Below are 14,281 nucleotides of genomic sequence, written 5' to 3'. Positions count from 1 at the left end.
ATGGATAGTTTGTCCTTTTTTGAAATTTGCTCAATAATACAAAAACACAAACACTAAAATTCCGCATGTTTCCTTCACATCCAGATCAGCTATGGACATTTTGATTCCATCTTGAGTGACAAGGCCCAGTTTCCTTCTCTCTACCAGCTGGCCAACAGGGACTCTTCCCTGCACAGGGCTGTGGTCCAATTAATGGTATATTTTGAATGGACATGGGTAGGTCTGATAACCACAGATGATATGAGAGGGGAGGAATTCCTTTGGGACTTAAGAGGGGACATGGTCAAGAATGGCATCTGTTTGGCATTCACTGAGAAGACCCCAGTCAGTGAAAGAAGATATGGAGAATCTCAGAATATGTTCTTGTCACGTATCATAGAAACCTCTGTCAGAGTCATCATCATTCATGGTGACACAGACTCACTCATGATCTTTAGATATTCACAGCCTCTTCATGTCTACACATGGAAGGTCTGGATCACCACATCTCACTGGGACATCACCATGAGACCCTGTTTGAGGGATGGGTACAATTTCAATGGAGCTCTTTCATTTTCACACATGACAAGTGAGATCCCTGGTTTCAAGTCATTTCTCAGGACAGTAAACCCTGCCAAATACCCAGAGGATATTTTACTTAAGGAGTTTTGGTCTTCAGCTTTCAAGGGCGTAGAGAAATTTGAAAACCAAGAGCATGCAGAGTGTTCACCAAATGCCTCTTTGGAAACTCTGCCTCTGTATATCTTTGATATGACCATGTCTGGTCTGAGTTATACCATCTATAATGCTGTGTATTCTGTGGCCTGGGCCCTCCAGGAAATGCTCCTAGTGACATCAGATGAAGAACCAGTAAGAGATGGAGAAAGCTGGGTGCTTCAGCCATGGCAGGTAATCTTAAGTGCCTACTATGTGCCAGTTACAGTGTTAGCTACTTGAGATACACCAATGCATCAATGTCCTGTCATTTCTTCAATGTGAAAACTTACCCCAAAATGAAGTTTATAACTTATCCATAATATAGAGTCTTAGAATTTCCCAAGAGATAACCCAGTATGACTCAGAACATATAAGATGTCTGGATCCAATCTAGAAGTAAATGAAACTGTTTAAATATTTATTTATCAATGGTAATAAAATTGGCAGATTTTTCAAACTATTACCAAAGCCCTACCCCTCAGGGGTCACAGACTATTCTACCATGAGTTAATGTGCTTTCTTCAAACTGAAGCCCTCTTTTTAGCTTTACAAGATGTCATGAGGATCTACAGAGATATTGAATTCTGCTTTGCGGCCTTGATGATCCTGTGGTTAATGACTATATTTGTAGCTAGTATTTCTTTAGCACTTTTAGGTTTGCAAAGAAATTTATATATTATCAAATTTTTTCCTTCCAATGACATTATGAGGTAAGAGTTACTATTATTCCCATTCTACAGATGAAGAAAGTGAAACCCAGAGATATTGTATTTTTCTCAGAGTCACAAAACTAGTAAGCATCTGCAAATTTAAAATCAAGCTTTACTGACAGAAAATCCAGCAATCTCTTCTCTAGGCACCCTTAGGGGATAAAGTCTTTCAGAGAACCATCAACTTTATTTCTGAGAAATGATAATTAATTTACCTTGGCCTCAATGGAAAATCAGGTTGATCAGATTAAGACAATTCCATCCCAGGGTTATTGAAAACCTTCACTAGCCAATTGAGTGGATGACTTCATAATTAGACCTTCTGTCACCAGTATCCACTCCCATTAAAAAGATTCCACACTCTTGACTCTTCATGCCCACTAAAATAAGTTAGTAATAGAGCAATGGTATATCATATAAGTGATGTATCAAGGTTGCATGCACCACTGAGATGGTAGGGCTGACAGGCTACTTATAGGCCCCAAATGCTATCTGACTCTTAGATAAGGTTTATAAAATATCAAAATTAGGGTTTATTGTTGTCAATGTAACAGGATGGGAGGATCAGGAAAAAAGGAATCCCTACCTCTGAATTCTGGATATTCCTCCCACCTTTCTTATAAGTTCTGAAGAGAACTGTCTTCAAAGGTCTTCTGGCTGCCTATTTCTACACTCTCTTTTTATGGAACCCAATTATCTAACTACCTTACCTACATAATTTCCCCAAATAATGTTTGGATAAGTTTATAATTCATCAGAATAGTAGCTATGAACTCTTGGTGAGTTAAAAACTTCTTTGGCCTAGGCCCAAGATGGCTTCAGACTTTTCTCACAGAAAATTTTACTGGGTTGCCAGAACTTCTCTCCACAGACAGCAGGAAACTCACTCAGGACACAGGAACACAGTCAGATGACAAAATTAGGACACAAAGTTGATAGAATCTCACACTAGGATACTAGGACCTCAGGATAGGTAGCTGTGGCTACACTGGGAAGAGATAGGCAAAACCCACTTTGGCTAACACAGAACCAGTCACAGGAAGTTGCCTCTCCAAGAACTCCCAAGGGCAGAAACCAATGGCTCTCAACTGTCTTACTTTGTCCGTTCTTATCTCTTCCCATATATATATATATAATAGGTCCTTATAGTTCTGGGGTATGGGGCAAGTCCCTCTTTGCAAACTCTCGCTTTGCTATTTGTTTGTAAACTCATTTCATTCTTTTTCCTTCCTTCACCACCCTCTGTCAGAAACATAATGAGCATACACATACATAGAGATGTGTGCACATTTCATCCATGGATCAAGTTTTCTCCATAACATTTGATGGATGAGCTAACTCTAAAAGTGAGGATAGGTCAGACCTAGTCATGAGAACTTTGGGACTTTTTCACCTTGTAAGAGGGAAAAATTAGGTATTTATAGATATATATTAAAAATATGTGGCCGCCAGGAATCAACAATTTAATGTTGATTCCGTAATTAAATCAGACCCAAGTCAGCATCGGGTTGAAGAGTTTATTTACAATCGGTAGGTAAAAGTAGGAATAAAGAGAAAAGGAGAGGCTAGTCCAGGCCAAAGGCCTGGACGGAGGGAGAAGGTTAAAAGGCTAAATAAATGAAGCTGTAAGCCACAAGGCCCAACAGCCAGATAGGCAGAGTTTAGAATTGTCCCAGCTAGGCCAAGGAAGTCAGCCTAACTTACCCAGGTGACAATATTGAGTGTAAGCTGTCTGTGGTCTCAGGAGATGCTTCTTCTTCCAGTTCAAGATGGCAACAGCCCCCACAGGAAGTTCACTAACTTACTTAAAGAGATAGTGTCTTTCATCACTTCCTGTGGTCCACCTCTAATTCAAATGGACAAATGGCAGTTTCTACATTGGTTTGGACTGCCCAAAGGGCAGTCCCTTATTCTTGATTTGTTACTTATTGTCATGTGTGGATAACTCCTCTCCCCTCCCCACTAAGGGAGGTGAGAGTGACATCATTAGCATGCCTGGGTTGAGTAGATTTTTGACTATTAATGGGATGGAGCTAATTCTATTTACACAACCTAGCTAGATGAATGTTCTGAGCATCATGTGCAGGACTGAGCAGATCTTCCTTGCTCAGATTTCAATTCATATAATTTAATAAATAGATCATTTAACAAATATTTAGAGAGCATCTACTATGGTAAATGAAAATCACTAACCTTGGTGCTGAACATATGAAAGTATCCCCTTACAATGATGAGCAAACTACTCCCTGCTGGCCAGATCACTGCCTTAAGCAATTCCCTAATCATTATATCTGGATGTGGGGCATAGTGATAAGGGAATTGCTTAAAACAGCCTGGATCTGCCCCTAGGGGAATAGTTTGCCTATCCTGCCCTTAGAATATAGAATCTACTTTCCAGTGGTGTCTTGAAGAATACAGGACATTTGTTATCCCATGAAAAAAAGTGCATATGTCCTGCTTTGGTTAAAACCTTGTCCTTGGGCACCTGGCAATGACTGATATTACTCTTCCCTTTCAGCTCCACTCCTTTCTGAAGAACACCCAGTTTAACAACAGCGCTGGTCACCAAGTGTTTTTAGAAGATAAAGGAAGTTCTGAGGCTCAATATGACATTATGAACTTTTTGTTCTTTCCTAATGAAACTGAAACCCTGGTGAAAGTGGGGCAGTTTATCTCCAATGTTCCACATGGCCAAGGTTTCACCATTCATAAGGAGGCCATAATATGGAGCTTCATGGATTCAGAGGTCTGAGACAATTTCAGTGTTAATTTGCAGCTTCCAATCATGAAAATATATCTTGCCATCTACATAAGGAACTTTTTAAATGTTAAAATACTGCATAAATGTTAATTAATCTTACTTATTCATGCAGAGCCATATTTTGATAGAGAAAATCTTCTTGTGCTCCTTCTCTTTCTGTCCTAGAATTTCAGGATGAAATAGAAAGTAACCAGTCATGTTGATATTCCCAAATTGTGGAATATTTCACATACTACATTATGCCAAAGTATCCGTCCACTTGACTTCACCTAAAGCAAAATCATTCTGGAGGTCTGCATAATGAAACCTAACAATGGTTTATTATTTAATTTTAAATTATTTATTTTATAAAATTAGCTGCACTTTTGAAAATCCCAAAGTAATTTTGCATCCCAAATTATAGTTACCAAATTAGTGTGAAATGTACTCTTTACTTTCAATTAAAAAATTAACTGACCATCTTTCAACTCTCTATGAGTTACCTTTTAGATAAATTAAATATGGACTATTAGGTTTGTAGTTTGCGTTTCTTTCACAAATAAGAGTTGTTTTGTTGAACAAGATAACATTTAGAATTAGAGAATATATCTGAGAGGGATTTTTGAGGTCTAATAAACTCCTATTTCAGATGAATCTGAAATCCTGGGCAGAGGAGCAGTTAAGCAAAAGTTACATACCTATTGAGGGGAATAAAAATTAGATCTCTTGAATACAAGTCTATTAGACATTCTATTAATGCCCTCTTTGGTTTATGGACTAGAGAGAAGTCTTATAGACATTCTACAAAAATAATGTTTCTTTGTCTATCTCCAAAATTATATCATTAATTCTAACAAAATAACCTACTTTACCCTCTGTTGGTATGACCCAGACCCTTCGAGTACTTTTTTTTTATCTTATCTCTGTTCAGTTTCCCCTTGCTGTGTGCACTAATAGCTGTGGCCCTGGATTCAGGAAAACCCCAAGAGAGGGAGAGCCTATCTGTTGCTTTGACTGTTCTCCATGCCCAGAGGGGGAGATTTCCAATCAAATGAGTAAGTATCTGCAATAACTTATGCTACCAACCCCACTGAAAACAACTGAGTGGTATTGGACCCCTGGTGTTACAACAATTCATGGGACTACTACAGATAGCATAACAAGGAATGCAGCACAGAAAGAGACTGATTTGGATTTCTTTCTGTGGAGATCTCATGTCCTTGGTCTCTTTAAGGTATTGAACACCATGGCATGGGGATGGCTATCAGCTGGATGAATAGGTAGGATCATAGATCTGGAGCTAAAAGAAAGCTCAGGAGTCATCTAGTTCAGTGATGGCAAACCTATGACCCAGGTGCAAAAGTTAGCACAAAGAGTGCTCTCTTTGGGCATGTGGCCACCTCCAGTTCATTACCAGAAAGGCAGTGGGACTTGGATGGAGCCACTCCCCTCCCCCTCTCCACCAAGCCAGATGATCATTTTTTCACATCTCCTACCCTTCTGGCCAGCAGCCCAATGGGAGCACACTGGAGGTAAGGTGAGCACCTCATAAGCAGCAGAACTGAAGGGGAACAGAGTGCTCAGGCCACTCCAATACCCCTCTCTACTCTGAAAAAATTCCTGATTTCACCCGCCCCTCCACCCAGCAGCCTATTGAGTTCACTTCCTCCCTCCTCTATGTGTGTGTGTAGTAGGGCAGGACATGCCTGGCACTCGGTTGGGGGGAGGGGCATGGAATTTGGTCTCTTGGAAAGGCAGGCACAGCACTCAGTCTGGGGGGTAGCATGGAGAGGGAGTAGGGTCTGGCACTCTGTCTCTAAAAGGTTCACCATCAGTGATTTAGTGCAACTTCTTTATTTGGCCATTCAAGGACCTGAGATCTAATGAGTTTAAGTATCTCTTCCAAGGTTACATAGGAAATATCAAAGTTGATATCTCAAACTAGGTCCTTAGAGCCAAATCAGGTTTTTGGCCCACTGTACTATGGTACTGTGGAGGGAACATTGGACCTGGAGTCAGGAAAACTATATTTTCCACTTCATATATTTATTAGCTGTGAGAACCTCTATGTTACATAACTTTCTAAGGGTCTCCATTTCTCCTTCTTTGTTAAATGATAAAATTAGATCAGATAGTCTAAAAGATCCCTTTTAACATGACTCCTATGATCTTTGAAAGGCAAAGTGGTTCAATGAATAGAACAGTAATTCTTTTTGGAAGCTCTTTTTGTAGTGGCAAAAAATTGGAAACTAAGGAATTGTCCATTATTTGGGAAATAGATGAAAAAGTTGTGGTATATTGTTGTAATGGAATACTATTGTGCCATGAGGAAAAATGAACATAATGAGTTCAGAAAAACCTGGGAATAGTTATATGAACTAATGTAAAAGGAAATATGTAGAACCAGGAAAACAATGTATACAATAAGAGAACTATTAGACAGTGATCAGCTTTGAAGGTCTAAACCAGCATCAGCAAAGCAAGTCCACAAGACAACTACAAGAGATTCATTAACAAAATGCTATCCACAACCAAAGAAGAAGCTGTTGGAACATAAATTTAGATCAAAGCATTCCAATTTATTTTAAATTCATTTTTGAGATTTCTGTTGTATTGATGATATGTGACTTCCATGAAGACTTGAGTAATATGGAAAAGTGTATTACATGAATGGATATAAACTATATCAAATTATTCAAACCACCTCAAGGAGGGTGACAACATCAATTTCAAAATGTCAAAAAATTTGTCAAAATGGTTTCTACATTTAACTGAAAAAATAAAAATAAATAAATACATTTTAAGGGTATACACATTGTTTTCTGCTGAAATGGAAAGGTCCATATCATTTTACTAACTGGCTAAAGTCAGAAAGAAAGTAAAAGAGACTTTGAAATACAGTTGAGGAAGTTGCTTTCCATGCAGACATTGAAGCAACCACTTGGCATTAGAAGTCATTTCAAGGCTGTGACCTCTGGCAGAAAAAAACGTCAGCGCAGGACTGGAGAAAACCAGTTCTTGCCACAAAGGTTTGGGTTGCAAAGAAGACAATATGAAGAAAGAGTAAAGCCTCACAATGCTATATATGCAAAGAGCCTTAGCCATTCGTGTTCCCTACTTATTTTCCATACCGACATAATATTCCAAGACTGAGTGTCATGTGTATTTGTAGGAAAGTGGGACACAGTTTACTACAGGGAATAACACTTAAAAATATTTTTACAATTCTTTTTAAGTAAAAGAAAATCTTACTACCAACTGATTTTGTCTATGGGCTAATGTTAAGAGGAAGGGTATCAGCAGAGCCTTATGAACTATGGCTTTAGAGCAGTACCAGATCCTCATACACACCGCCTGTTGAATCTGAGAATAGTCAAATGCATTCTCGCAATTCTATAGTGAACGGAAAAGGTAAGGTGGGAAGCTTAGTGCCACAACAGATAGAGTTCTATAACTGGAGGAAGGAAGCCCTGAGTTCCAAAACAGCTTCAAGTGCTTACAAGTTGTGTGAGTCTAAGCAAGTCACCTAACATATACTTGCCTGAGTTTCCTCATCCTTAAAATGGGAACACTAATAGAACCCTCTCAAGGTTCTTGTGAGGATCCCTGTAGATAATTATTCCAAAACTCTGAGCATAGTCGCTTCCCATATTAGGTGCTATATAAATATTAGCAATTATGAATAATGTTGGGGAAGTAGCACTAAGCACACATGCAATCTGGCATAGATAGACTGAGGAATAATTGTCTTCATTTGGGAAAGATAAACAGAGAGAAATAATGTGATCCAAGTGTTCAAAATTATAAAAGGTATTGACACAATACAACAAGGCTTGAGCAGCTTCAGTGACCACCACTGTTATTGTCTAACCATAGCTGGATGGGTACATCCCACCCCCCGAAGACAAAAGGACTGAGCAGATCTATTGGGTCTGTTTCCTGGGTCTGGGAATATGGAGAAGTTTTTCAACATAAAACAATGAGATGCTTCTTGTTCCCAACAGATATGAAGCTTTGTAAGAAGTGCCCAGAAGATGAGTATCCAAATAAGGAGAGAAACTACTGCCTCCCCAAAGTCATTGCTTTTCTGAATATCAAAGAACCTCTGGGAATGACTCTAGCCTTTATGGCTATTTCCTTCTCTTTACTGACAGCTCTGATTCTTGGGGTATTCCTGAAGTTCCAGGACACACCCATAGTCAAAGCCAACAACAGAGCCCTCAGCTACACTCTCCTCATCTCCCTTACATTCTGTTTCCTCTGCTCCTTGCTCTTCATTGGCCGCCCCACTGCAGCCACCTGCCTCCTTCGACAAACTACATTTGGGGTGGTTTTCACTGTAGCTGTTTCTTGCATTTTAGCAAAAACCATCACGGTCATTCTGGCCTTCAAGGTTACAATACCAGGGAGCAGGAAAAAGATTTGGATGCAACCTGGAGTGTCCAACTGTGTTGTACTTCTTTGTACTGGGATCCAAGTGATTCTTTGTGGCATCTGGCTGGGAATCTCACCCCCCTTTCCAGACACAAACACACATTCCCAACCCAATCAAATCATCATTGAATGTAATGAGGGTTCTGTTCTTGGTTTATACAGTGTCTTGGGCTACATTGGCTTCCTAGCTTTAGGGAGCTTCACAGTAGCTTTCCTGGTCAGGCGCCTCCCTGATACCTTCAATGAAGCCAAGTTCATCACCTTCAGCATGCTGGTGTTCTGTAGTGTGTGGGTCTCCTTCCTGCCCACCTACCAAAGCACCAAGGGCAAAGCCATGGTGGTCGTAGAGATCTTTTCTATCCTGGCATCAAGTGCTGGCTTACTGGGCTGCATCTTTATTCCCAAATGTTATATGATCTTGCTAAGGTCAGATGAGAACACTAAGATACACATAAGAAATAAATCTGCCACAATAATGGGAAGCATTCAGGAACATTGACTCAGAATTCCTTCACAAGAAGGAAAAGGTACCTGAGAAATGGCCTGCATCATTCTGGGCTGTCTCTATTTTGCTGAATTGGTTACACCTGAGACTTGCTTACTTGGCACATTCCATTTTTGCTTACACACAATTTTTCTAGTTTGTCAATGATAGCACCTTGTTAAATCTTTTTATCTCATTCTTTTGAAATGTTTTCTTTTTTTCAAATGTTCTGTCTTCTTTTCCTCCTCATGTAATGCTCATTTGAGTATTCTTGATATCATTCCTCCATGTTTTACCCACTGTCATTTTTAAGACCCTAAACACCTCCAGCCAGGATGGCTGATACAATCAGTTCATCAATAAATGAATAAATATTTCTTTTTGTTCAGATGTTTCAATGACATTTGACTCTTAATGACCCCGTTTGAGATTTTTTTTTGTCAAAGATACTGAATCAGTTGCAATTTCCTTCTTCAACTCATTTTACAAATGGAGAAACTGAAAGAAACAGGGTAAAGTGACTTGCCCATGATCCCCACCTGGAAGTATTAGAGGCCATATTTAAACTAAGGGAGATGTTTCTTCCTGACTACAGAACTGGTATCCTATACACTATGGACCATTTGTTAAGTCAATATAAAATTATCAAACCAAACATTTAAGAACCTTTTATATTCCAGGTACTATCTTTAGTGCTTGAGATATAAAAAGAGATAAAGACAATCACTGTCCTCAAAGTGTGCACAAGCAGAGAGAACAAGCAAATGAATGAATCCAAACAAGCTGTCAACAGGTTAAATAAAAAGTCATTTAAACAGAATTAAGAAAGACTTCGCATAGAAGGTCAGGTTTTACTTGGGGATTTAAAGTAAGGTAGTAAACTTAGTGGATGGAGCTGAGAAGAGAGAACTTGGGGGAAAGCCAGAGAAAACTGAGAGTCTTGTTTCCCATACAGCTAAGAGGTCACAGTCTCTGGATTGAGGAGTATGTGTCTGAGAATGAGGTGTTAGAAGTCAGAAAAAAATAGAGGGAACTAGCATATCAATGGATCTCAATGCCAAACAGATATTCTCTTTGATCCTAACGGTAATAGGCAGCCACTGGAGTTTATTGAGTAGGGAGGTGACACAATCAGACACATGCTTTAGAAAATCACTGATAGCTTTAGGAGAGGCAGGCAGACAGAACAGGTTATTGCCACAATCTACATGTAAGGTGAAGAGGGACTGAACTACAGTGATGGTAGTGTTAGAGGAGACAAGGGAGATGTTGCAAAGGTAAAATGGGCAAGTCTTGAAAGCAGTTTAGATGTGGGATTTGAGAGATAGTAAGGAGTCTAGGAGAGTAACTCCTACATTAAAAGCCTAAAAGACTGGAAGGATTGCCCTAATTAAACTATATAAAATAAAGTGATAGAGCTCACAAAGGTTATAATAAAAAGTTTCTTTGTTCCATTGGAAGAAGGAAAGCATGACATAGGTGTTGGTGTCTAGTCTAGGACCAAGCCTGAGGTGTTTGGTTAAGCTTTTTACAAAATATTTCCAAGGAGCAGCTGGGTTGCTCAGTGGATTGAAAGCCAGGTCCAAAGTTGGGAGGTCCTGGGTTCAAATCCGTCCTCAGAGACTTCCTAGCTCTGTTACCTTGGTCAAGTCACTTGACCCCCATTGCCTAGCCCTTGCCACTCTTCTGCCTTAGAACCAATGCACAGTTTGGATTCTAAGATAGAAGGTAAGTATTTTAAATTTTCAAAATATTTCCAGATTACATGTTGATGCAATATTTTTTTCTTTATTTTTCAATCCATAACTTTCATCTTAGAAGACAGGTGAGGGCTAGGCAATGGATGTTAAGTGATTTGCACAAGTTCACACAGATAATAACTGATGGAGATTTGAATCCAGGACCTCCCACCTCTAGGTCTTGCTCTTTATCCCCTGAGCCACCTAGCTGCCCCCAATACGATTTTTAATAATCTTTTTTTTCTGATATTTTATGTCCATGTTCTCTTCCTCTTTCCCATTCATCCACTCTCCCCAGGACAGCAAGTAATATGATATAGGTCATATATGTGTTACCATACATTACATATTTCTATGTTCATCATGGTTTGAAAGAAAACACATATCACTCACACTAGAAATATTTGTGGAAGAAGTAAAGAATGGTATCCTTCAATCTGCATTCAGATTTCATCAGTTCCTTCTATGGCAATGGGAAGCTTTTTGTCATGATTCCCTTGGAGCTCTCCTAGATCCTTGCACTGATGTTAAGTTGTCATTCACAGTTGATCATCATACATTATTGTTGACAGATGTTCTGTGTACCATATTCTCCTGGTTCTGCTCACTTCACTTGGCATCACTTCATATAAGCCTTTCTAGGTTTTTTGGTGATCATCTTCTTCATTTCTTATGGCACAGTAGCATTTGATGACAATCACATGCCACATTGTACACAGCCCAGTTGATGGACGTCCCCTCAGTTTCCAGTTCTTTTCCCTTATCTATGATCCTTGGAGATTCAGAACTAGTGGTATAGCTGGATCAAAGGTTATGCACAGTTCTATAGCCTTTGGGGTATAATTCCAATTGCTCTTTTAGACCACCTCCTCAAGTGGTTCAAGAGTACTCAGTGCTTTAAAATGAAGAAATTTTTTTCTGATTAAAGAAAGAAAATACAATTCAGCATGTCTGGGAAAGAGGCATACTTGAGTCTAACCCAAAATGCCAAGATACAGCCTTAATTTTTGTACATAAAACACAACAAAGAAGCCAGAGCTGCTGATGACAATTTCTAAAGTGAAAGGCATTAGCAAGTGATATGAATAAGGGATAAGGATAATGTTTATGCCCTGAGTGTCCTGATGTTCCCCCCTTTCAGTCAAGATGAGGCAACCCAAAGAGGCTCTCTCCCATTGACAGGGGGAAGGGAAAAAAGTACTTTGTAAGGGGTCTCTACTTCTTACCAAATAAAGTTACAAATCCAACTAACTAAAAGGCTCACAATTGGCTAACTGGGAGAAAGGGAGAATTACATTCACAAAAATGACCACAAAATGTTATAAAAATAGGTTTTTTTTTGTTTTGTTTTCTTTTGTTTTGTTTTTTTCCGGGTTAAGATGGTGGCAGAGTAAGAAGCAGCTCTTAACCTCTCCTGACCGAAACACACAAAACTCCTAAAGGGGACATAAAAACAAGTCCAGACGAACGGAGGAACCCCAAAACAGGGCACAGTGTGGAAGGTACGTGGAATCAAGGCATTTCCATGCTATAAAGGAGTGAAACAGCTCTCACTAAATCGTGGCTGAGCAACCACCCCACCCCCACCCACTCCACACAAAACACCTATAGCGCCAAAGCCAACTAAAAAGAAATAGAGCAAGTTTGGGGCACCCATCGAGTCATTGGCAGCTCTGGGGCCTGTTCCTGAGAGCAGCAAGATTTAGGTCCCCAATAAGCCAAAAAACGCACGCAAAATCTGAGTGCGGGAGCAGAGTGGACACAGGGCGCAGAGTGCGGGCTCAGAGCGCAGGGTCCCGAGGAGGCGTGGGTGGAGGCAGATACAACCAGGAGCTAAAGCTCTGAAACCCTGAGTGGGGAACCAGCGTGGACAGGTGTACGACTGTGGAAGCAGCTCCCTGAGACTTGTAAAGGAACCTCCGGCAGAGGATCAAGCAAGGGGGTCCAACAGGGGGCTTGACCTTGGAAAAAACCTGAACACAGACCTCAGGAGCCAATAGACTGTGGACAGACCCTGAGCAAGAGGATAAACCTGAGAAGCTGCTGGGCTACTGATGGGTACCCAGTCTCAGGAAGCTCAGAAGAGAAAGAATAACAACAAGAAAAAGAAGTCTTTAACACTCGACAGCTTTTACACAGAGAAAATCCAGACAACCGAGCAAACAGAGGAGGAGAACAAACAAGCATCCAGACCCTCCTCAAATAAGGAAAACTCCTCACAAGCTATGGAAGAGTTCAAAACTGAGATTTTGAGGAAAATGGAGGAGATCTGGCAAGAAAATAACTGTTTAAAAGGTAGAATCTTGCAAATGGAAAGTGAGGCTCAGAAACCAAATGAACTGATAAGCAAATTGAACACCAGAAATGTCCAGATTGAAAAGGAATACCAGAAGATTATGGTCAAAAACCAGAAGATCATAGCCGAAAACCAAAAGATTATAGCCGAAAACCAGAAGATTACAGCCGAAAACCAGAAGATTACAGCCGAAAATCAAAAGATCATAGCCGAAAACCGAAAGATTATAGCCGAAAACCAATCCCTAAAGGCTAGAATTGAGCAATTGGAAGCTAATGATCTCTCAAGACAACAAGAACAAATAAAACAAAGTCAAAAGACTGAAAAAATAGAAGGAAACATGAAATATCTCAATGAGAGAGTGACAGACCAAGAAAACCGGTCTAGAAGAGACAATTTGAGAATAATTGGTCTTCAATAAAAACCAGGAATTGATAGAATCCTGGACTCCATACTAACAGAAATAATCCAGCAAAATTGCCCTGAAGTCCTACAACAAGAGGGCAATATAGACATTGAAAGGATTCATAGAACACCTGCAACATTCGATCAAGAAAAGAAAACACCCAGAAATATAATTGCAAAATTCAAGAGTTTCCAAGAAAAAGAAAAAATCTTACAAGAAGCCAGAAAGAGGCAATTCAAATATCAAGGAGCACCAATCAGGATCACACAGGAGCTGGCAGCCTCCACGCTAAAAGATCGCAAGGCTCAGAATACGATATTCAGAAAGGCAAGAGAGATGGGCCTGCAACCACGGATCAACTACCCATCAAAATTGACTATATATTTCCAGGGGAAAGTATGGGCATTCAACAAAATTGAAGAATTCCAGGTATTTGCACAAAAAAGACAAGGGCTAAATGGAAAGTTTGATATCCAACCACAAAAATCGAGAGAAACATGAAAAGGTAAATAAGATACAGAGGGGAAAGAAAGAAAACTTATAATTTTTAAATTTGCCTTTTTAAGGGCATCAGTGAGATCTAATTATCTGTATTCCTATGTAGAGAAATGTTATGTATATTTCTCTGTAGTGAACTCTATTCACTATTATCATATTCACTATTATTGTAATCAGAAGAATAATTCACAGGGTGAGGGTGGAACACTAAATAATCTAAGATGGCATGGGGGATGGGAAAGAGGGGGTGAATAGCAGGGGACACCAAGAGAAACTTG

General features: G+C 39.7%; 1 protein-coding gene across 1 annotated transcript in view; it reads left to right on the top strand.

Moving 5' to 3' along the window:
* LOC123230491 (vomeronasal type-2 receptor 26-like) overlaps nt 1-9,079 on the top strand; it is an 11,521-nt gene extending 2,442 nt beyond the window's left edge. The window contains exons 3-6 of the mRNA XM_044656635.1: nt 85-888; nt 3,925-4,152; nt 5,078-5,201; nt 8,151-9,079. Coding sequence (XP_044512570.1) covers nt 85-888; nt 3,925-4,152; nt 5,078-5,201; nt 8,151-9,079 — 2,085 coding nt within the window. The remainder of the gene's footprint in view (nt 1-84; nt 889-3,924; nt 4,153-5,077; nt 5,202-8,150) is intronic.
* Nucleotides 9,080-14,281: the final 5,202 nt, after the last annotated feature.

This window comes from Gracilinanus agilis, chromosome 1 (assembly GCF_016433145.1).
Source record: "Gracilinanus agilis isolate LMUSP501 chromosome 1, AgileGrace, whole genome shotgun sequence".
Taxonomy (NCBI): domain Eukaryota; kingdom Metazoa; phylum Chordata; class Mammalia; order Didelphimorphia; family Didelphidae; genus Gracilinanus; species Gracilinanus agilis.
The sequence above is the reverse complement of the archived record's forward strand: the minus strand, read 5'-3'. Positions and strand labels throughout refer to the sequence as shown.